Source organism: Hippocampus comes, unplaced genomic scaffold, assembly GCF_001891065.2.
Source record: "Hippocampus comes isolate QL1 unplaced genomic scaffold, H_comes_QL1_v1.1 scaffold45, whole genome shotgun sequence".
Taxonomy (NCBI): domain Eukaryota; kingdom Metazoa; phylum Chordata; class Actinopteri; order Syngnathiformes; family Syngnathidae; genus Hippocampus; species Hippocampus comes.
The window spans coordinates 4,474,212-4,499,901 of record NW_017805783.1 but is presented as its reverse complement, the minus strand read 5'-3'; the positions used below and the strand labels follow the sequence as shown (position 1 = coordinate 4,499,901).

The 25,690-nt window shown below is 44.1% G+C and overlaps 1 protein-coding gene across 1 annotated transcript; it reads left to right on the top strand.

The window, feature by feature from the left end:
• The first annotated feature begins 10,267 nt into the window (after positions 1 to 10,267).
• adra1aa (adrenoceptor alpha 1Aa) lies at positions 10,268 to 24,539 on the top strand. The gene is made up of 3 exons (XM_019885098.1): positions 10,268 to 10,524; positions 13,274 to 15,071; positions 23,422 to 24,539. The coding sequence occupies exons 2-3, from the start codon at positions 14,174 to 14,176 to the stop codon at positions 23,985 to 23,987; spliced, it is 1,464 nt and encodes a 487-aa protein (XP_019740657.1). The 5' UTR covers positions 10,268 to 10,524; positions 13,274 to 14,173; the 3' UTR covers positions 23,988 to 24,539.
• The last annotated feature ends 1,151 nt before the right edge of the window (positions 24,540 to 25,690 follow it).

Here is a 25,690-nt window from a genome sequence, read left to right as displayed (position 1 = left end):
ATGCATTGCGTCGTCAAGGTTGTTGTTGACAAATATATTTTTACAAATGTCAATAATGATGATAAATAAATAAATAGATAGATAAATAAAATCTACATTTTACACACGTCCACATGTACAATACATTTACCTAATAATAACATTTTCCCCATTCGACAAGCTACACTTTTCCAGTTTAACCGCGAGAGTACGCTGTCGAGTCTTCAGCAATACTGTAATGACAAGAAGCCACAATGCGCTGCATCCTCACACAAACTGTGTGAGGATTTATATTTGTGCATGCTCATTTCCGCAGAGGCTGTCGATGCTCAGCTTTGTTATCACAATAGTCTCAGTCTCACAAGATAACGTTTCTGTCCAGGCTGTGGGTTTGCTAATAAATCACATGACAGATAATGATATTCCAGAGATTGTGTCTGCATGCTGTTTCGAAGAAACAGATGAGAGTATTGTAGGATCACCGGTGACGTAAATACCAATTTTTTTGAAATTCTATACATCTTTTTCTACATATTCCATGAAAATGCAGATTATGCAGATGAATCTTAATAATTAGAATATCGTTACCCATTTTATCATTTCAGTGGTTCCGTTCAAAAGTGCAACACATGATAGCACATTCATTGTGAAAATAATTTTCAGGTCATTTTGTTCCTCGAAATATTTGTATGTTCGTTTCTTATATAATATTCTATTTTCTTGAGGGTTTCATGACATATTTCACTATGTGAACTGAATATATGTAATCCATAAATTTCCCTTTTAATTAAACTACTGAAATAAATTAAATATCACAAGCCGCAGCCAATCATCGTGGTATAGTGGATTCGTGACCGAATCAATTTTGATCTGTTTTATTTGAAAAAAAATCTTCTAATTTTAATACATCGACATTGCTCTGATCATACCTAAAAATAGCCAGTGGTATAATGTTCAATAAAGCACATAAAAAATATAATTGGCACAATTCTTGTCACATAATCTATTCATCCATCCATCCATCCATCCATTTACAACACTTCCTATCATGAACAAGGAGCTGCTGGAGCCTATCCTAGCTGACTTCAGGTGGATTACACCCTGAACTGGTCGCCAGTCAGTCACAGGGCACATATAGAGACAAACAGCCATTCACACCCACATCCACACCATCACTGAGTGGGAACCTACCCCACGCTGCCCACTCACAAGTCAGGCGAGTGTACCACTACACCAGAGAGGTATCCGAACTTTTTCTTTTGAGGGCCGCATACAAAATAAAGGAAGGATGAAAGGGCCACCAATTTTTGAAACACGCTTAAGTCAGTCAAGAAAGCAATTACTGTATATATTGTTTGTATTGTCTAGTTAATTTCATCAGCTTTCTATTAAAGGTGTTAAGGCAAATAGTTGAGGAGTTTTCCAAGTTTTGGGGGTGGCCAACAGCCATCTATCTCACAGATGAGATCCATCACTGTTCTAAACAGCAGCCGAATTACATCTCCACATTCAGAACCAAAAATAGAAAAGTCTGTAGTAAAGTGACCATCTTTCAAACAGTTACTTGAGGATCATTAATGTGATGGCTTCATAAATCAGCCATGGAGCACAAAGTGAAATAAACTGTCTTTTCCTCTAAAATGGAATGATCTTTATTCACTGCAGTGTTTTGAAGGTAAATTGTGTTATTCTTTCAATCATAAATGGTTAATTTGTATCTTCAAATTTGGAGATAAGTTTTACTTTACAACTATTTTTCTGACAACCTCACTCTGCCCACCTTCACCTTTTTTAACTAATCTTGCGGCCCATGTCAAATGTAACTTATGGGGGAGGGGTTGTTGTTTTGGGTTTTTTTGTCACGTCGCGGGCCACTGAAAAATGGATGGCGGTTCGCAAATGGCCCCGGGCCATAGTTTGGACATCAGTGCACTACACCATCAGCATCACGTCACATAATTAAAGCTATGAATAATTAAAGCCATTGTGGTCGGTGTAGCATTGACCCTGCTACCCCCACCTACCTTTGCCCTGCTCGTGTTAGAAAATTGGTCTGTCACATAGGCAAATATAGACACTGCTGTAGGCATAATTCAGATTGCTGCCTTGCCCTACAGGGGCCTTCATAATGATCCGAGCTCTCCGACAGGTCTGCAGTCAATGATGAATGTCCACAGTTTGTAAATAGCCCAGAGGCCACCACTATTTCCTCAGCAGTGATAATACACCGAATGCATATTTGTATTAGAAGTGCTTGCGGCATCAATAATAAACTCTCAAAGCGATGCTGCCGCACTGTACGCAGTGAGTCTTGAGTGATCACGAGGGTGCTGGATGACCTTGGCCATATCTACACTTTCAGAGCTGTACTGTTGCTCGAGCGGAGGCAATTGAGCATTTGCAAATGGCCTCAGACAAACAGAGAGTGTAAACGACATCCTGAAATATGTGAAGAGGGGCTGTTTGCTATTCCCCTGACCAAGCTTTGCCAGGATGGCCTCAGCAGGGTCAAGGGGGTCAAACGACATAGTCACTGAAAAATATAGACAATGACAGATTAAACATGTCGGAGGAATGAGGTCTGCAAACAGACATAAACAAGGCGGTAAACAAGGTTATAAAGAAGATTCTCCATTTTCACACGACACTCTCAAGAGGAATGTAAGCCACAAAAGCATCCATTTATGTTTCCTATCCCCATGATGCTGCAGGTAGTACATTTAGTATGAATCATGTGTATTAGGCAGGACTATACAGTATATATTGTAAATCTTTCTATTATGTTTAAATCCAGTGGTATATTTGCGTCCTCAGTTCTACAGAATTAGTAAATCAGCCTCTCAGGATGGTTTTGCTTTACAGTACAGAATTGCATTTACTTTTTCTTAATTGGATTGGCCACTCAAACCTAACCACATCTGCAACGTAAATACACTCTCTAAATACTGCTGCATCACTGGCACACACTCCTTTGTGTGCCAAGTCCATCATTATTTGTCCTCTCGCTTCATTTGTAAATCCAATTTCGAGATTTTAGATCATTCATGTCAAAGCAGCTTAATCCTCCCCTGAAACATTGTCTTAAATGTATCTGATGCATTGCAAGACAAATGTGTTTCCAGTCCGCAGACATTCTGACCTCTATGTGCTTAAAATATTGAAATCCAAAATATTAGATACAGCTCTCAGTATGATGCATAACACTTCTGCAAGTTACAGACATTCACAAAAAAATAAATAAATAAATAAAAATACACACTGCATTTTAGGCTGCAATTTTGTCATGTACTGTCACTTGCTGTCAATTGTGAATATGATGGTACAGTGCCTCAGGGCTGAGTTTGTGAATGTCCAAACCCAGAAAACAGGTGAGTAATAATGGTCGTTACCCGAGTCCTTATGCCGTGATGGAATTTTTTTGTCAACAACAATTGTCAAAATGGCCGTCCCCTGAGTTTGTGAAAACGGGTATGTGCATGTGACATAGTACCAGTCATTCCATTCTCAATGCCGCTTGCCCAGACTGGGCTGGCTTGAAATACTGCCAGAAGCTCATAGGTGGTCACCAGACTGACCATGCTCAGCTCTGGTCACAATCCTGTTTTGAAGACAGGAGCAGAAAGTACGGTATAGATGTCAGATACAGATAGTTTTCAAGTAAAAAGTCCAAAGAAAAATAAATATTTCAGTAAAGTACAGATACTTGGAAAATCCTCCTAAGTACAGTAAATAAGTAATTATACTTTGGTATTGGTACTGGGATTTCCCACCACTGGCCATGACCCTGAACAGGCTAAATAAAAGAAAATGCATGGATAATATCCAGTTGTATTGACAGAATTTTACTGTATTTCCTTTTCCTTGTTACAGGGTCGTCACGCATTCATTGAAACATTCCAAATAACCTGTGCAAAAACCTTGTGCCTAATTAACCCGCAGCCTTTTTGTGTCGTGTTTAAATACTCTCCAGATATCGACAGCTGCATTCTCTTGGAATCTTCCAGTTCACGTAGGTTTTTGCTTCATCAGAAACCAATGGCCTGTAAGCATCGATGTAACGTACGTGGCATAACAATAGCGCTGCTGGAGTGCCATCTGGAGATGTGATTAATTAAGCAGGTGATAGACAAGTCGTCTTTGGTTCGACGGGAACAAAGTATATTGTCATATACTGTATAGCTCATCTCTGCCACTGCCACAGCTGAGCACATACATGTAGGGCCATTATTGAAGCAAAACCATTTACAAATGCATATTTCAATCCACAAATATTACACTGCCTTAAAGATATGTGTGTGTGTGTGTGTGTGTGTGTGTGTGTGTGTGTGAGAGAGAGAGAGAGAGAGAGAGAGAGAGAGAGAGAGAGAGAGAGAGAGAGAGAGAGAGACTCCTAAGAGGACAACATCCTTTGGGTGACACCACCCAGAATAGGAGAACAACATTCAAGCCATAATTAGAATCGTGTTTGGAGTGGAGTTTTGTCTGCTGAGATAATGAGGTCCGCTTTTCATTACAGCAATTGCACATAGCCTCAATGATTGGAGAGCAACAAAAGCCTGCACCATTATAGCACTAGAGAATCCTGAAAAATCTCAATCTCCCTACATGCTTACATTCTTACTTTTAAAGGGAAGTCCGAACTAAATGAATGTGACGTGGGTGGTACACATGCAGGTCCTACTGATGTTAAAATAGACATGCAAATACCGAGATAATCTCTTCATACTTTGGTGGACAGAGCAATATACACAGCAGATAAATCATTTGACAGACGGGCGGGCACCTTTATTAAACATAATGAGTAATGTGTACGCGGCTTGAATGTGAATTTTGAAAAATAATTCCTTGTTTTTAAGATGTACAGAAGGCATTTGCGTAAAATATATGGGATACTTTACTGAGACTGTTGTCACACTCGATGCATAACAATGCAATGAACTTGGATGCCGTTTCATTAATGATTTTGATTGGCTGCAAGCATAGTTACATTATTTCTTATAAATCCAATATGTTGTACCTAAGATATGACTCATGTTGTTTAGGAGTCTCTATTCCAGGTGCAAGCCTCAGAGTGGAAGCGTGAGAGTGGAGGTGGACAGCTGTCATGATACCAGGAGCTTCATAAACCGGATGACGTAGCCCAGCACCTTTATTTCACAATGTCAGAGCACTCTATTAAAAAAAAAAAAATGTCACACGCCCAAGGAGTAGTAGCTTCTAGAATGCGACTGCAGCAAAACTTACACATGACAGCACAGTTTCTGTTTCTGTTTTTTGTATATTTTGCCCTGCACATGATAAACAATTCTCAGCATGTTCATTGATCGTTAAGATGGGGAATCTGATTAATTGATGCAATTAAGGTGGACGTCACTGTAAATGCCAGCATCAGTGTGAATGCTTGGCTCAGGTTGTTGCCTCCATGATGGGGAGTGTTTCCTCCAGTGCAGAGATATTGATTTGGTATCTTTTGAAAGTCGTCAGCTCACCCAACCGCAGGGCCGGATCAAACAGGTAATTGCTTTTTCAACAGGTCTGAGATAGCACGATATAAACCCTTAAAAGATGCAAAGCGTCAGCTACTGACAGCCGCACATGAAATGAGAATGTGATGTAATTTAGGGGCAAAATGTTTTTGCAATATTTTTAACACTCAAACATTCCTTTTTTTTGTGATTAAATGTTAGGTCGGTGGCTATTTCACAGCAACTGATCTGGTGCTGCAGTACACGTTTAGGCAGCTTGGGTGTGTGCGTGCAAGGCAATCACGCGTGCACGAAAAAGAAAAAGATACCTAATCTGCATGTCTGTTAGACTTGATGTCTATATTGTTATGTTCAATAAAATACGTGGAGTCGGACTCTGTGCTCACTGTCGTTTATTCTCAGGAGACACACTTTATATCGCAACGCTTTTCGGCAACTGCCTGCTTTACGGTCGTGACGTCACGCCGTCGCAACATTACCCAATGGCTGTGGTTACATGCCACATTCACCCCCCCTTTTTTTAAAGTGCAAAACATATTAATAGCACACAACTTTAAGGCCAGAACGTGGCCAACCTATCTGGGTAAACAGGGTAGACTACCTGTTTACCTGCATAGTCATGTGGTTTATTATGCCACATAACAGACTATGCGCTAACCTAAGCCTGAATTAAGGACATAGTCCTTGAGGTACAGGGGCTGTCGACGAGCCCGAACAGGGCGGAGCCTCGGTCCGAGGGCGTCACCTGGCACCTCGGGTTCGGGTGGAATTCCCGGGGTTACCGGAGGGAAATCCCAGTCCCCAGCAGTGTGGCGCGGATCAGCCGCGGTGGCCAGTTCTTGTGCCGACGGTGGGTTGACGCGCCTCAGGCGGCTGGCATGCCAACGGGAGCCGTCAGCCAGGCGGAACGTAGCTGGGCCCAATTGTGCTATTATCTGTTGGGGTGAGGACCAGAGGGACAGCAGCTTGTGGGACCGATGGGGCCGGCGGATACGGACCCAGTCCGTCACCTTGAGCGTGTGTCCTCTCACCCGATGCGCTCTGTCATAGCGGTGCTTCATCCGGCGTTGCGTCTCTGCCACCATGTCGCCGACAGAGGGCCCTGCTGCTGGAGGGCCTGGAGGATCTTCCCTGGGAGGCCGCAGCCGATCCATGGGAAGTTGGAGTTCCCGTCCTAGCATCAGAAGGGCTGGGGAGCTACCTGTTGTGGCATGTGGCGTAGCTCTGTAGTGCAGCAGTGTGTTCTGTAGGGCCTTGCCGAATGGGAGACCTTCGGTCAGATGTGCTCTCAGGCCGTTCTTGAGGGTCTGGTTGAACCTTTCCACCCCCCCGTTGGCCTGCGGGTGGTACAGGGCCGTCCTGATGTGCTTAATCCCCCTCTCCCCTGTGAAAGCAGCGAAGTCAGCCGAGAGGAACTGGGGCCCGTTGTCCGTGGTAACGGCGTCTGGCACACCCCAGCGGGCAAACAGGGAGGAAAGAAAGTCAGTGATCTGTTGTGTGGTTACTGACCCCACGGGAAGGACCTCCGGCCACTTGGAGTGGAGGTCATAGGCCACCAACAGGAACCGCTGGTGATGAGGAGTGCCATGAAGCTCCCCACAGATGTCCACCTGGATGTGGGACCACGGCGTCGCTGGCCACTGGAGGGGCTGCAAAGGAGGCGTCGGGGGCGGGCCCGTTTTACCGCTGGCAAGGCAGGCGGTGCAGTCCTTCACCATCACTTCAATGTCTCTATCGATGCCGGGCCACCAAACCAGGCTCCTGCAGCGCTGCTTTACTCTCACGATGCCCAGGTGACCGTCGTGTGCCATGTTCAGGATGCGTGGTCGTAGAGAGCTGGGGATCACCGTGCAGAGCCCCCGAGCGACGCAGTCTCCATTCCAGCAGGAAAGGTCGTCTCTGACCCGGTGGAAGGGCGCCAGCTCCTCTGGCACCTTTGCAGGCCAGCCCTCCTGGATGAACGTGCGGAGCTGTACGAGCACAGGGTCCTGTGCAGAGGCCGCCTGGAGCTCCTGCAGGGAGACGGTTGTTCGGAGGGGGTCGTGCAGCATGAGGATCAGCTCTGACTCTGAGCCGTCCGGGGCGGTGTCTGGCGCTGGGGTGGGCGTGGCCCTGGAGAGTAGATCAGCCACAACGTTATCTCTGCCGGGTGTGAACACTGTCGTGAAGTTGTAGGCTTGTAGTCTCTCTGACCACCGGTACAGGCGCAGCGGTTTGTGTCCCGACCCTGTCGTGGCCAGGAGGGCGGTGAGTGCTTGGTGGTCAGTCCGGAGCGTGAAGTGCCGCCCGTAGAGGTACATGTGCCACCGCTCACAGGCCCAGACGCAGGCCAGCGCTTCTCTCTCCCCCACCGAATACCTCTGCTCTGTGGGAGTCAGAGATCGTGAGGCAAATGCCACGGGACGTTCGGTCCCCCCGTGTAGTTGGGACAGGACCGCCCCCACCGCCGTGTTGGACGCGTCGCAGGTCACCAGCGTAGGGCTCTGGAGGTCGAAGTGGGCGAGCACTGGAGGGGAGGTAAGCTGAGTCTTCAACTGGCGGACCGCCGCGGAGCACGCGGGTGTCCAGGACCAGGGGGCATCCTGTTTGAGGAGCGCGCGTAGCGGCGCCGTGGTCTCGGAGTAGTGTGGGAGAAAACGCAGGTAGAACGCAGTCATGCCCAGGAAGGAGGACAGCTGTGCGGGGCAGGTGGGCTCAGGCAGGCGTAGGATGGCTTCTACATTTGAGTGGAGTGGACTGAGGCCGTCAGCGTTCAGGCGAAAGCCCACAAACTCGATGACCGGCGCGGAGAAAATGCATTTCTCGCCGTTTAGCGTGAGGTTGTGGTGGGAGAGCACCTCAAGCACCCTGGTGAGGCGCTCGTCGTGTGAGGCTGCCGTCGCGCCGTGCACCACTATGTCGTCCAGGTACACGACCACGCCAGGGATGCCGGCGAAGATGGTGGCCATGATTTTCTGGAAGCAGCTGGGGGCGGAGCTAAGTCCAAAAGGCATGCGGGTGTACCTGAACACGCCCATGTGCGACACAAAAGCGGTGAGGTTGCGGCTCCCTGGGTGCAGTGGAACCTGCAGGTAACCCTGACGGAGGTCGAGCTTGGAGAAGACTGTGGAGCCGTGAAACTTGGCCGAGAGCTCTTCCGTCGTGGGCAGAGGGTATTTATCAGGTATCACTGCTTTGTTCACCTGTCTGAGATCGATGCAGGGGCGAAGGCCACCCGCCTTCTTCCGTGCCACCACCAGGTTGGAGATCCATGGCGATGCGTCCACCCGTTCAATGATTCCCGCGTCCAGAAGCTTCTGCAGCTCGGCTGTAACATCAGCTCGTAGGGCGAGGGGCAGACGGCGGAGAGGCTGGATGACTGGGGTCACCTCCGGGTTCAGGAGCGGCTGGTGGTTGAAGGCGGTGAGGCAGCCTAGTCCAGCGAACAGCGAGGGCCAGCGGTGCAGCCAGGGCGCGGCAACAGTCAGTATGGTTGTACCCATGTTGTCGGTAATGGAGAAACCCAGGGCACAGAACAGGTCGAAACCAAGGAGGTTGGCGCCCTTGCGGGACACCTGAAAGGTGAAAGCTGGGAGGGCCAAGGGTGCTGGCGGCTCGCCAGGCAGGGCGAGGAACGGAGGAAGAGGCGAGAGTGGAAGCTCCATTCTCGTCGCCAATGTTATGTTCAATAAAATACGTGGAGTCGGACTCTGTGCTCACTGTCGTTTATTCTCAGGAGACACACTTTATATCGCAACGCTTTTCGGCAACTGCCTGCTTTACGGTCGTGACGTCACGCCGTCGCAACATTACCCAATGGCTGTGGTTACATGCCACATATATGACACCAGAATTCCCCACTCAGCAATGGGAAGTCCGAGACTTGTTTCATTCAGCGAAATCTAATGTTCTTGAAAAATATGTTTGATTTTCATCGTCTTGCTTTCATTCTGTGACTTTTAAATGTGTCATTTTAGTGTCATTTGTTTCTCTTTTCATTTATCCTGTCTTTATATTGGGGTTCGTCTTAATTTTCATCTTTTTGTATCTGCAAAACGCATAGGAGAGCATTGAAACTGTTTCCTTGAAGTGTGAGGCGGGGTTAATCACTAGTACACTGTGCTGACTTCTTGTTGTTGTGCTTTAAAAAGGTCGAGTTTGTCCTAACTACGTTTACTGTTCAAGTCAAATGAAATATTTATAAGAATGTTTCACAACAACAAAACCCTCCTAACAGCCTACTCGATTAACAGTGCGTGATTGTTTTAGCTTCATTTCTTCATCATACCTTGACTGGACAGAGAGAGAGAGAGAGAGAGAGAGAGAGAGAGAGAGAGAGAGAGAGAGAGAGAGAGAGAGAGAGAGAGAGAGAGAGAGCGTAGAGTGGGAAGCCAAACTTATTGAACAATAATTACGTCTTTCGTGAATTGCGGATGAATTGCACTTGTCTGTTGCACCTCCAGGCAATTGCAGCAGTATTGACTGGACGCTTCAATTATTTACAAATTCTGCATACCAGGTGAATATCCCGAAGGTTTAAGTGTAGGTCTGATCATTTGAATGAATCTTTGGATAGACAGAACGTGAGCGCACACAATAAGGAAGTCATCAAGTTTGTATGGAAAGAAACGTGAGGCTTTTAAAAGTCTTAAACTTAGTCCGGTAACATTTTTCATTGAAAATCTCAGCGAAGGTGAGAGATTGAACGTTGATGGAATATTTCTCAATGGGAAGTCACTTAGAGGATTGGTTGGGATGACGTACATGGAGTGTGGAATGATGGGGGAATGAGCTCGAGCGGCGGGCACACTATGCCAGAAGGTGGATGGTTGACTGGCTGGGTGGTGATGGGGGACAATGATCAAGTAGTGTGAGGAATGAGAGGAGAGAGTCATCAAGTACTCGTCGTCATTTGTAGTGTCGGGGAGTACGTGAAGGGGGCTCAGCGAATCGATTCACTGGTGAGGCTTTTTTCGCGGTGGGTGCACTTGATCCGTGGCTTTTAGCGCATAAGGAGACTCCGTGGGCGCAGATGTGGCCAAGACTTTGCGAGAGATATTAAAGCTCCATCAAGACATGGGTGAGTCCGGTTTAATTATTTTATCTTCATCCATCCATTTTCTGTATTTTACCTTTATTTAAAATCAAAATAAAATGGAAAAAAAAAGAACTTGGAGAGGGCATTACTTCGTTTCGCATAATTCAATTATCCCTAAATCGCTGCGTTCATCGGCTGCTGTCAAAGGCAGAGCACTGAGAATTATTTGCAAGTTCTGTATTACAAATTGGGCATTAATTAAGAGAAAATGAACTGCATCTAAAACAGCCCAATCTACTAAAACGGCAACACGTGAATATGCGCATACAATTCGCATTATTACACTCATGTATATTCAAGCATTTCTGAAAACATTTCGATTTTTTTCTTGCTAGATTTAGAGGATTCCATAAGGTGAAATCCACTGACCACAACATTATAGGTACATCTGCAATATCAAACAACAGGAATATATGGAGTACCCCAACCCCTTCCTCTTAAAGAGGCCATGCAGGGACCACACTCCTCGGCCACTATGGTCGCTGTACGATCTCATACAAGTCAGTGGAGCAGCGAAAAAAATACTTATATATTAATAATCACATAAATTTTGAATAGTACACTACGGTTACTGTTTATTCATTATGAATGAGTGGTGTAGATCTGAAAGCATCATACACACTGCTGTTTATGGTTACACTAATATGTCTATTTTTACTATGAGTTGATATAATATAGTCAGACGGGTGCCCAGATTCTGTTGTTTTGCGCTCTTAAAAGTCTCACAAGCATTCTCACATTTGCGTTAATGAAGTGACGTGCAGGGATTCTTATTGGAAATGATTTTTAATTCTAAAAATGTACTTTATGGCTCAGTGCCCGGCAAAGTCTAATGATGGCCTTGAGTCCGGCTCTCTCATTTTTAAGGACTCTTTAGTGAATGACTGTCAGCCAATGAACAGCAGCCACTGCGTACCCAGGAAGTGGTGATTGCAACTGAGTCAGACTGGATGTTTACTCTTCCACTTAAAAATAACTGCAGCCATGGAGTGACCATATGCCTCAAAATGTCCTTGGCATTACTGTGAATCGCAGTGCCTGCTCATTAGCAGCTATATTTTGTAGTGTGTCTTAAGTTCACTAATTTGCTCTCTAACATTTTGTGGGCTTATAAAATGGAAGCCCTTTGATTGGATAAACTCTGTGGGCTACCTGTCGAGTGATTTGCTGAAAGAAAAATTTAAAAAATAATGTAAATAATCAATTTGCGGGCAGATTAGTCACCAATGAAAGAGCGCTAAGAACCAATCAAAAGCAAGCCGCCGCGTAAGTAGCCAATCAGGATGCCAGCAGCCGCGATTTGTGAGGAAAAAGATCGAATTTTTTTTTTTAATGTAAACACTTTAGTTATTTTTTTCCCAAAAGCGTAGTAATAATAACAAGAATAATATGAAATAGACACAAACACTATGAACAGCAGCAAGGTTGCCACATCTGCCTCAGAGTTCTTCGGTTGGAATCTCAACGTGGCCAATTTTCCGGGCGGAAGCAGACATCGCCAACCAGGGCACCAGCAAACGTCATTGTGGTTAGAAACAAATTATTTGATGATTAGATTTTATTTAAAAATAGACAGATTAAAATATAATACCACTATTTACAATAATACAAATACCCGTTATAATTTAGTTCATTTTGCAAACGATTAAAACATATATATATATATATATATATATATATCAAACTGGATGCAATAGGCTCATCTTAAATCTTAACACTCAAGAAATGGGCTCGCTTTAATAAAACGGAACACTCGAACATAAGCAAAGCAATCCTGGTTGCATGCATGGACTATTACCTCAAAATGATTTCCTTCAGTTTGGTAAATGCCATGCGTTGTATAAATATAGACCAAAAAATTTCATTGCAACCGGCTCCAGTGGGGTTTTATTTCAAATGCATACATTCCACAATGACTGTGGTGAAACTGTCTTGTGAAATGCCACAGTGGACAAGCATTTACATATGACTTTTATAATCTCCTCGAAGGCAATGCACATCTCAGCCGACACATACATCTTTGGGGTCGTGTGGGTGGAAGAGGTGCTGAGCTGCTGGTTCCGAATGACCTCTGGATGCAAGCTGTGCCACACCTTCATTGAGGCGAGCACACAGCAGAACTTATCAGCGACGCGGAATCCATCAAACACTCCAAAGAGCCTTCTGTGCACTATTGAGCAGAGATTTGCGGCAAAATGTCAGTGGTTAATAGTGCGGCGAGGAGGGGAGAGCGGCAGAGAGACGAGAGGACTACATGATGCTTTCACCTCTCACCATTTATAGATTGTCTGATTTTAACAATCTCAAATGATTTCACGACAAAGAAGCCACAGCGGTGATTCATGTGTGCCTTGGGTTATTATAATTTCTGTACCTCTCTCTTCGATGTATGAGACTATGTCATCACTTTTCCAGATATTTTTCTGTTGTGCTGCGTTTTACATATGGGATGTTTCCCAGATCAACCGAGGGGGAAAAAAAGAAACTGCATATCAGTTTTAACAATTGTTTCTTTAATCTGCAACTTTGGGTCGTGTTTTGTTGATATGAACAGAAAGAAGTCACACAGATCTGCCAGGCTGAGCCTTAAACATTGCCACTTCTACATGGCGATGAAGGTTTTGACTCACAGAAAGAAAGTGAGGAAAACAATGCAAAAAAAGACAAAACAAGGATGGCTGCCTTTGTTTTCTGATGAATGTCAGTTTTAATTTCCTATTTCTTTTCATAGGTTCTGGATGCTGCAACTGTTCCATGCCTGCTGTATTCACACTGCAATTAATCCAGCAGTCAACAGCAGGAATCTGGAACCTGACTGCACCCACTCGCAATTGTGTCATGGACTTGAATTTTGTCTTTGAAGAGTAAAACTCTACACCTGGATTTGAAAACGACTGGACTGGATCGAAAAAGCTGTACACTGACTATGAGACAGTTTTTGCACCAGAGTTTTGGGCCCTCAGGGACTTTCTGATTACCATTCCCCATTCTCCTTCTGGTACCAATCACAAAAACACATCAGAGAAGTTTTAGGAATTGCACCTTCAACTGAACTCAATTTTATTAGACCGAAACCGTACAACAAACACGACAACAAAGGGATGAGATACAAAAACTGTGTCCCGCACAGTCAGCCTATCCAATGGCAGCTCCATATCAGTTACAGGTACCTTAAATTTCGCATCACCTTTCCCAAGGGTGCTCCCAACTGGGCCATCCCACTTCTGACATCATTTGTCACAGAACTCCACCTTTCGGAGCTCATCCAACATGTTTAGATGAGTGCATACTGACATGTCCAGAGAGGATTTTTGAGAAAATGTGCAGTGTAGCATTCATTTGAACTGATTTTCAATATGGAACATGAACACTTTTCAAGTAGGAATTACACTCATGGATATATTAAGCTCCTCTCATTGTGTTGCCGCATACATCATGTGATTGCAACATAATGGGTCATTCAGCAGCAACATCTTTCACACTGTGTATTGTCAAGGCTGACTACTTCCATTTATGACATGTGCTAATGTCCTCCTCCACCTGGGGTGAAATCTAAAACAAAAGCTGTGCGCTGTGGTCCAACAGAGGCTGCCTACAAACTCTGCTCGGCATCATTGTGGTACTGGCACAGATGGTGCCTGTGCTGCACAAAATGACACCTGCTCATCTGACTCAAAACTGCTCCAACTGCAGCCAGGTGCTGACTCCGGAACTCAGTGTGGTCAAGGCTGTTGTTCTGGGCTTGGTGCTGGGCGTCTTCATCGTGTTTGGAGTAGTTGGGAACATCCTGGTTATCCTCTCAGTAGTTTGCCACAGACACCTGCGTACAGTGACTCATTATTTCATCGTTAATCTTGCGGTAGCAGACCTGCTTCTGAGCTCTACGGTACTACCCTTCTCTGCCATATTTGAGATCCTGGACCGGTGGGTGTTTGGACGGATCTTTTGCAATGTTTGGGCAGCTGTTGATGTGCTCTGCTGCACAGCCTCAATAATGAGCCTGTGTGTGATATCTGTGGATCGCTACATTGGGGTCAGCTACCCGCTACGTCATCCAGCTATAATGACAAAGCGCAGGGCCCTGCTGGCTGTCATGCTGCTGTGGGTGCTGTCAGTCATCATATCCATCGGCCCTCTGTTTGGCTGGAAGGAGCCGGCCCCGGATGACGAATCCATCTGCAAGATCACGGAGGAGCCGGCCTACGCTATCTTCTCCGCTGTGGGCTCCTTCTACCTCCCCCTGGCCATCATCCTGGCAATGTACTGCAGGGTGTATGTGGTGGCCCACAAAGAGAGCCAGGGCCTGAGGGAGGGTCACAAGACAGAGAAGTTGGATTCAGAGTTTGTTATCCTCAGGATCCATCGAGGCAACACAACTGCAAGTGACGACGAGGCCCTTCGCAGTCGTACGCATTTTGCCCTGCGATTGCTCAAGTTCTCACGGGAGAAAAAGGCCGCCAAGACGTTGGGCATTGTCGTGGGCTGCTTTGTACTGTGCTGGCTGCCTTTCTTCCTGGTCCTCCCCATCAGTGAGTATCATCTTGTCTTTGCTTCAGTGCTATTCTTATTCATAAACTGTCAGCTCTCTTCAAAAGTTTTTGCGTGTTGTTCTGCCACATCTCTTCACTGGTGATAGGATTAGGTACGCCATAACATAACCTAATAATCATCTAACATGATCCAACGCTGGCTATATCGGCAGTGAATTCAGTGGAGACGACTTGAGGCAACAAGCAGATGACACCCTGCACGAGTCACCAGTCAGTCACAGCGCACATAAAGAGACAAGACAATCACATTCAATAACCATGCATTGTTTTATATCCCTGGGAGCGTTTTAAGAACTAACAGACTTAAAAGTTCAATGACGGCAATTCAAATGCCTCCTCTAGGACAATAAAATCCACATGCACGGAAGCTGCATAACCTCTACACCTACAACGCTGTTAACCTGGCCAGAGAGACGCATCATAAATAGGCTCTATGCAAATCTTTGAGATAGCTGACAGCTCCAAGCGTATCCTTGTCTGTCAACAATAGCTCCGAATGTGAGAGCAATATCTTTCACATGCATGCGGCTCCATGATTGAAATGACAATCCAGCGTCCTCTGACCCTTGTGTCTGTGGATCATTTTAATCAGAATTTTAGATACAGACAGGCAGAGCCATCAAACCCATATCAGACTTTATTAATGTCCACTTACTTAATGGAGACAAGCCTCAGGGAAAATCACACATATCACCAGCCTTGCATAGCAGACCGGATGTGCAGGGGTGAGACCAGTGAAAGAAAAAAATTGAATTAATTAGCAAAGGAATTCGATGACTGATGGAAGCTATAACAAACCGTCAAAGGTTTAAAGGCCTTTTTGGAAACACAATTTCCTTTTGCAGTTAAGACAGTAATGGCAGCTGTTGAAATTATTTAACAGCATTTCTCACACAAAATATTTCTTCTTTTGTAATCTTCCCAAGGCCATTTCCTTTTGCAGTTTCTTACGATTATATCCTGCATTGTAGGAGACCGATTATTTAACAATGCGTTTCTTATTGTAATCGTCATTTGTAGTGATGGTGAACTATACTCCATCATTCTGACAGTTTTATTTTTTTTGCCATGTCATTTATTTACAGTGCACAGATGTCAAACTCCGTTCCTTGGGGGCCGCTGTAATGCAAGTTTTAGAGGTTTCCCTCCTCCAGTTTACCTGAGTCAAATGATCAGGACTGTTATCAGGCTCCTGCAGAGCTGATCATTTCAATCAGGTGTGTTGGAGGAGGGAAACCTCTAAAACATGCAGGATAGCGGCCTTCGAGGACAGGATTTGGTGGCCCCTTGTTTTTAATTTGTCCATTTCATGCTATGGGCAGTGGATGGCTATAGTGGGAATATGTAACAATGTAACAGGAGTTACTAATGGTGTGTGAAACAATATAACGTGACATGACCCTGCAATACTTGTTTTAGTCCATTTTAAATGCAAACTAAACATGCTGATACGATCCGCTTCTTTGATCTGAAGTGCCATGATGAAGCAGTCATTTTGACTTGGCACAGTAGAAAACAGCAAAATATCCATCCATCTATCCAATTTCTGATCCGCTTATCCTCACAAGGGTCGCGGGCCATGCTGGAATCTATCGCAGCTGTTTTCGGGCAGTAGGCAGAGGACACCCTGAATTTGTTGCCATCCAATCGCAGGGCACACATGAACAAACAACCATCAATGCTCACACTCACACTCACACCAAGGGACAATTTAGAGTGTTCCATCAACCTGCCACGCATGATTTTGGAATGTGGGAGGAAACCTGAGTGCCCGGTGAAAACCCACGCAGGCACAGAGAGAACATACAAACTCCACACAGGGAGGCCGGAGCCAGAATCGAACCTTGCGCCTCTGCACTGTGAGGCAGACACATTAACCAGTCGACCACCGAGCCGCCCAACAGCAAAATAAATTGTTTTATTTCTGAGATATCAATGAATTTGTGAACCTGTCGGATTTACTGCATGTCTACACCGTTATTATGCTTGTATAAAGACAAGAGTGTAACGGGTTTAATGAGTAGTTAGGATCATTAAGGGGCAACACATTGTGCAATACACAGGATTTTTATGAAACTATTGGTCTTTACTGTCATGCACTTTTGGCTATACCGTTATGCAAGAAAGGTATTTCAGCGGACGAGCATGGGAGATATTTACATAATCAGTGTAAAACCAACGTGGTATACATTTTTTTTTTTTTTTTTACACGTCTCCGGTTGTTGAACAGATTCCATGAAAATGAACCACCTACCTTTGGTGGCATTTTTATTTGGGGGTGTGCTGTGAGACTTTTCAAAAGTAAAACCTCTACTGGCTCAATACATTTTGGGGGTAAACTGCTACAGTGAAACTCCTCTAGAACGAAACCTGCATGGGCGAAAATACCCCCTTATGTGAAAAAATCTTCATGCATTAACACAATTCCCATTCTCCTGCCCCCCATACGACGAAAAACCCCCTGTTGCGTTATACGAAATCATTTTGTCTGCTCCAGCCTCGCGAAGACATTCACTACAACGAAGTCTTATCCAACAGCGACCTCTACTGCTTCGTTCGAAAAAAGGCAACAGCAACCACCACACTGGTTTACATAGTGAACGATGTTTATTTCGGTCACAGCTGCGAGTTTCCTGGGCTCAACATACTCATAGCTGCTCTGCTATTGGCTTACCGAGCATCATCCTGGCCTCCGATTGGCCAAGAGGCCACATAGACCTCACTGTCTATGTGTGTAGATACTGAAGCTAGATCCGTAGCATCCGATTAGCTGCTCAGAGTAAATTGCTTATGGCTCGACGGACATTTACTTTACTTTTTATCATGCTAAAAACACCCACGGGACGCTTCGTAGTCCTCGATGGCCATAGTTAGCTCTCGAAGGCTAAAAACCTTACGCTAACTGGAGCGCTTCTCTCTCATTAGCGCTCCAGTTAGCGTAAGGTTTTTAGCCTTCGAGAGCTAACTATGGCCATCGAGGACTACGAAGCGCCCCGTGGCTGGCTTAAAAGTTCATTGCATGCCAGGAAGTATTTGTTATTGTTAGATTCAGACGAGGATGGACGTTGCATTGCTAAAATGGCTACAAAACGGACCTTTTGATGTCAAGCAGCTAAGACAAGAAGAGCTCTGATGCTGGAAGAGAGGGTAAAAGTGATCAAAATGAAAGACGGAGCAAGCAAAATAAAAGACATTTTCCAAGAAATTGATGTAAGTGAAAGTGAATGCTGATCGTAAATTTCGCAATTTCTTTCCCTTTTTTTCTTTCTACACTGACAATATGAAGTGTCAAATAAGTGTGTGCTCATACTTATGTACTATTGGAATAAAAATAGAGTACACAAACGTTTGTGTGTGCGTGTACACATACGTTTGTGTGTGTGGGTGTGTGTGTGCTTACATCTAAGATCAAATTTGCTACAATGAAAAACCCCCTGTTGTGAAAAATTTCTTGCTGCAAACATGATTTCGTTGTAGAGGAGTTTCACTGTATAATCATCCAAATATATGGTTAAAAATAGAAAATGAAAATAAATGAACAAATGACCGTGACAAATCTCTCCCAACAAACCATTTCTGAAGTGATGGTTTGAACTAGAAGAGGAGTGAGAAACTTTTTTGCGAAGAGCTTTTCCTGCACCCAAATCCCAACATCATCACCCACAAGTACAATAAACCTCTATCTGCAGTCTGGGAGAACACATTTTTCCTTCCTCGCTCCTCGAATAATCTCAAATTATCAATAGGATCTTCGAAAGGGGGGAGCTTCTATTACACCGGAGTACAGAGGAGTAATATTCATTAAAAAAAACAACAACAAAAACCCGAATAAGATTTACCCATAATGTGCAATAAACCTCCACATTTTAAAGTCATGTATTGTGCACATATTTGATCTCATGCTATTACAACACAATTATTGCTATTGCTTGCATTTAAGTTTGTTCACAAATGAGAAAATAAATGATCTCGCTATTTAAATGCAGGTGTCTGCATTTTGCAAAATTTTCCAGGGCCGTCATTTGTCACCAGCCTGGGCACCTGTTCATATTGTCTTCGTATTACTTGAAATATGTTTCAATGAACTTTTTTATTCGACAATGGGGTTTTTTGGTGAAGAAAAACAACTCTGACCTAACTGACAGTTTCGGCTGTCACTTATGCCTTCGTCTGAGCTGTCACTGCTTCCTTGTGACGTATCTAAAAAAACCTTCAAAATAAGGCTCCCCGACCCCATCAAGGATGCGAACCGAGCCCCCGCTGCCGCCGAAGCATTGTGTTCCTGTTGATAGTGTCATCTCCGTGGAGGGACGAGCAGGCTAACATGCTCCCACACACCGGGGACACATTGCCTTCACGGTGGCAAGGGGCTGGAACGCAGCTTGACGAAAAAAAAAAAAAAAAAAAGATTTCGCTTAAAAAGATACAGTATGCGAGACAGTCAACAGCGTGACAAGACACAACAAGAGAAGTGATGGGTGAGGCTGCGATGATGCACAGCCAATCAGCTCACAGGATGAATTAACACGTGCTCTCATTGGTCGATGTCGCTCTGGGAACCAATCACGTGCCTTGTTTTATTGGGCATGTACAGAACCTTACATTACATGTAAAAAGGCAGTTCTTTGTTCGGCATGCAGGGAAACCTACCTCACGCATCAACATGAAACAACACGTCATTCCGCAATGTGGCTGTGTTTTTTTCATTTTTATTTTTTCCATTATTATTATTGTTTTATATTATTTTTACAGTATTTCGGAAAAAACAGCGAAGCGCTGAAGCGCAAAGTGGGGAGGGATTACTGTATAGCCAGTGGGAGCAACCCTGCTTGTATTCAAAACACATGATACAGGCGGAGCGTGTTTCTGTCATTCGTCTGTAAAATGTGCAACGCTTCAATGAGAGAATCACAGACCTTTCATCAGTACTGACGGAATGCCCACCTCTGATGAAATCAATAAATGTATTCGTTTTTACAATGTCAAAATGGCTAAAAAGTCCATTAACACACAGCACTGTATGTACTATGCTTAAAATATATACGTACTAAAGAGTTACACCATATACTGTATGCATTCTTTCATTGAAAGAATGAAGAATGCAGAATGAAAGAAATAGCAATAATCTGCAGGTTATAGTCGCATGATATCCTGACTATGCAGTACAGTATATACATATTGCAGACTACAAGGATATGACGTTATGAGGTTTGTGTTATTGCACTTCCAGAGTCAGGATAGAGGTTTATTGCACTCCAGTTATATGGGTGATTGCTTTTTGGAGTGTTTATTTATTTCTTGCAGAATTAAATAAACCCTACTCAGTAGATGTAAACAGAAACAATAAAAGAAACATTTCACATAAAGCATCTGTATTGCGTCCGGTTTGCACACTTAGTGACAGGTAATGCTAATATCAGTTAAGGACACAATGTTGGAAGTGGATGTTAAACTGTTTTTGTTTCCCAACACATTTCTATTTTGATCGTGCTGATCATATTTTTAACAGGGTGAAGACATTATCTGAGACATTGCACATGAGACGCGAAAATCTTGACAACCGGTTGCACGCAAGGCAACGATGCTTGATGAGTCTTGTCAAACCAAAAATGAAACTACCAAGAGTACAGGCAATAACAGAGGTCCTTTTTGTTTAGCCCAGCTGGGGATAAAATGATGGAACTGTACGGTGAGGCACAAAATGATTTGCTCCCAAGCTCTCTTCACCTGTCTTTCCATCTATCTCTGTATCGCAATCTCATTTTTCAAAGCCAGTGTTTGACATCTGCAGCAGCCCGTGCAATAAAGCCTTTCACACACCAGCTTCTCCCCAATGTCCTGGACACATAGTTGACAGACAAACAGACTGAAAAATCCCATAACGCACTCTGGCCTTTATACAGTATTGTCATATGGCCAAATTTCCCCAGTGCAGAGTGCATAACATTATTTTTTTCATTGTGACTACTAACATACTACATTGTCTTGTCTGAACATTTACCAAGATATTTTATTAATAATAGCCTATGCACATTACATCTATGATCCAGGGGCTATTGAGCACATCAAATTGATGAATGTGACTAAATACTGTAGTGGTTTGTCATTGTTTGCCCTGTGATTGACTGCCAAACATAAATTTGAAAACAACGTGAGACAATTCCTTAGAACCATTGTAGAAATCAATTCAATGAATGACTTATAATCATCATTATCTTAAAAATATATGAATAGGAAACCCCTGACTGTGCGGCACAACTTTAGGGGGTGGGAGTGGTATCACACACAAACGCATGGTCATGGGTGCAAGGTAGTCTCCAATCTCCCACGGCACATCATCCACAAGGGGGAATCTTGCATTCGACCTGTATAAATGCACTTTGCGCTCACCAATGTAATGCATGGACCCCGGTGAGTCGATTTCCGCTTCTGTAATGTCAAGCATGGGTGCACTTAAACCGCCCTGATTTTAATGGGTTGGCCGGGAGTTGGCTATGTTCCATCCCACAACAGCGCACAAAGGCGCAAACGCCCCCTTACATCGAATTCTACCTATGGAAAGTCTAGGAAAATACCAAAAGAAAGAAAACTCCACCCATGCGCACAGTTAGATTTTGCTTTGTGCTCGACTTGCACTGGGCATGAAAATAGGTTTCAAAATGTGGCATGAGTGGAGTTTTCTTAGTTTGCGCCATTGTGGGACTGAACACAACTGACTTGATTCCTGGCCAATTGAATTCCCTTTAAATTCAGCGCAGCAGTGCTGCGCAGCCTACATGGTGGAAAGCATAATGGACTCGCTGAAGTCTGTGCAGGAGATTTTGCGTGCAAGGTATGTTTATAAGGAACTCCAAGATCTTCACTTGCGAATGGTGTAAAATTGAATGCCTTGGAGTGGCTAGGGAGACAGCATTTCATGAAAATCGTAATAGTAATAATAATAATAACAATAATAATACATTAAAAATGGATTTCTACAATGAATCAGAAGGTTTGATGCCCGTATGCTCTAAATTATGAATGAAATATGATGACGTATCAGCGGGGCGCAGAATATATTTGCCTGTACTTGGATCAAATCCACCAAAATCACATCACAGCACCTTGGACCACAACTCAGACCTGGTTTCACTGGGACTAAAGTTTCGTCTACTTGCTGTCACCCAACTGACCAGTACGCCCTGGGCCCTTGGTCTGCCGGAAAGCCGAGTAAGGCACAGCATGATCTGCCAAATTCTCAAACATAGACTTGCCCGAGCATGAAGATGAAAATGCACTAGTTTTTTATTTGCTGATAGCATATGTGCCTGTTTACGAAAATAGGGCCCAAAGAATTACATCAGTGCGAGATTTAGTTTGCCTGTCGTTGCAGTCACGTTGACAATCACAGACCATCCTCGGTCTTGGTCGTGAGGATTTCACTTCCCTATTTGTTTATCTATTTATGGCAGCGTTTTATAGTGACAGGCAGGATAAATGGAATGCTCTTCCATTGATTAGATAGCAGAAGCTGTTTGTTTGACCTGTGTATCTACTTTTAGTGACATCGTTTTGATTGTTGTTGTGTCATGAGATTATGTCCATAGTAAAATATGCGTCTAGGTTCAATAAAGGTCAGGAAACTGCCTCTCCCCCGGAAGATTTAGAGCATGAGTCACCAACCTTTATTAAATAGGAAAGATTCTTCTTGGCTTCTGTTTAGTGCGAAGGGCTGCCAGTTTGAGAGACATGTCCGAAATATGAAAATCTGCTCAAACTTTATTCTTCTTCTTCTTCTCCTTTCGGCACGTCCCTATTCAGGGGTCACCACAGCGAGTCAGTAATTTCCATAATCTGCTCAAACTTTATTAAATTTATAAAAACTATACTGTAGTCAATTATGTGAAGATACCGATCATATTCATGATTTTCTCACAATTTGTCAGAAACGAATAAATATCAACACTTTATTTCTGTAAATCTCTGTCAGTTTTTGCATTTTCAAATGATCATTTATCCAATATTAATAGAAAATCACAATGTGCCATCATTGGTGAGCTCCAATATTTTTAGCACAGGCCTACTTTTGTGGTCCTTGGGGGTTACCTGGTGCCTGCAGGCATCACATTGATGACCCCTGATTTAGAGCATGCAGATAATCAGACCTTTGGTTTGGAAAGAGGGCAATCGTCAGTGCACATTATTAGCTTATCTAGTTGTGAACCCAAAAGTCTTGAATCAAAAAGAATGCTGCTTGATGGTCAATAAAATACCTTGCTTGATAAAAAGTGCAGTCTGAGCCTGAATTTGTCTGTTTGGTGATACTGTGGCCTTTCATGCGTTCCTACAGGCTCCATCTTCCCTGCTTACAGACCACCAGATACAGTCTTCAAGATCACCTTCTGGCTGGGCTACTTCAACAGCTGCATCAACCCCATCATTTACCCATGCTCCAACCAGGAGTTTAAAAAGGCCTTCCAGAGTTTACTGGGAGCTCACTGTCTAAAAGCTAGTCCAAGGCAGCATCATTATCAACATCATCATCATCATCAACTGGCTGTGGGCCACAGTCAAATGCACGTCCACAACCAGCCACTGACTTTGAACCTTGCTCACGTTGGGGCATCCGAGCGCCTCAGCCCCTCCTCTCCTGTTGACCGGTCCAGGACTCCGTCCTCTCGGGATAGCAGGGAGTGGAATGTTTTTTCAGATGATCCCACTGGGGGAACCAGACCAGCAGACAAAAGCAGAAAAGTGGCCAAACTTTGCAGTAAAAGCTTCCAGCGGACCTGCTGCTGCGTCCCAAGTGGTGGGAGTCCCCCGCAGGCAAATTGCACACACACCCCTCCGGTGGGAAAACTTCCCACCATTAAAATCCATCAGTTGTCCTTGTCGGATAAAGGGGAGCCTGTATAACCACTGTATTTTCACACGAGAGCATATTTATTGAACTGAGCCAGCAGTGGAGCCTTTTTTAAACTTCCACTATTTTGGGTCTAGAACTAAAATGTCACTGTTGGAGGAAGAGGCAATGATGTTTAATACTTTGAACTTTGTTTTGTGTAAATGTATCTTGTGTGCGCATTACACAGTGAACTACTGAATAACGTGACAATGTTTGTTTTGTTGCATGATTAATAATGCAGGTCAGCGGTGCTCCAGTTATCCCAAAAGTTTTCTGAAATAAATCTTGTGTACTTCCATGTCACATGACAATAAATTTGTATTTGCCGTGCAAGGTTTTCATGCTAACATTTGTGGACGCATTTATATCCAAAACAAATATTGCCCATCCAAAAGTGACGCCCCATTCATCTCTCCGCATATTCTCACAAAATATGCACAAATTGGTGCACCTCCTTCTATGCATGTGCAATACGGAAGTCTTAATACACTCATGTGGAATTTCACTGACCTTGTGGTTGCTGACCTCAATCCTGGCCCCAGCCCCCAAGCCTCTTAAAAAAAAAACACCAGATTTGAATGTCAAGATAAATAACGCACAGTCTCAGGCATTCCTGTCTCAGACTCTTCTCATCCATACATCTGTCATCCACTTGTTGCCTTTGGTCAGATGATCCATTTATGGTGATGTTTACTACTGCGATAGTTCATAACTGCAAAGCTACAGGGCAAGAGGATCTCTGCCGGCAGGGTTGATGTATTTCCTCCGGGGTGCTTTCTTGATGAGCGTGATACCGACAGTATCATGACGCCGCGCTCGCCCATCACACGTTAAGATTGCTCGTACAAGTGCAGCCGACAGTTTTCTCACACAGGGAAGCTTCTAGAGTGCTTGTCATTGGCTGGAACATCTCTGACCCCCTTAAATCACGCTATCTCTGCACACAGATGCCATTAGGGGAGACAGTAGCAGCAGCAATAAAACCGTGGATGATACCGCTGACCTAATTCTCACCTCTCTCTATTGTTCTCTGAATAGGGATTATGACCATCAACCCCTACAACAAATACCTGTGTCCTGGTACGCCATTTTCTATACGCATCAGCTTGGAATGAGTACCGTGATTCGATTTGGAGCTGTGCATGAGTCATGCAGCCAACAGGGCAGAGTTGCCAGATTATGATGAAACACTCGCCGATTCTTTAGGGGATTGAAGTTCTCCCATACCAACACATGGAAACATGCCTTTATGCAGCTCGCTTTGCGCTCGGAAGTGCAGCGCAGTCATGTTGGAACAGAAAGGGCCCAAATTGTTCCCAGTGGAAAGAGTCAGGGAAAAAATATTGCAATCCAAAATATCTCCGAAAGATGACAATTTTGGTTACCGAGTAAGATTAGAAACTTTGTCATTGCAGTGTCTCAACATATTTGCCCACTTGTTTTATGATGCTCTGCTGATGACTCATGTGGGCGAGTTCCCCAAGAGGGATCAGTTTTGTGACGTCTTCCTGAGGCAATTTATCGCCCAAAGCTATCATCCGTGGGAGGAGATGTTGGCATGAGGAACCCCCTTTCTTTTTTAATTACTTGTGTCTAGACTGGGCAATTTTCTAATAGCCCTTGGCACTCACTAAATGCATACGTTTAGTACAAAGATGCAATTGCAGTTTTTATGTTCAGCTCATTATACCTGCAGGTGAAAGGGCTGAACAGG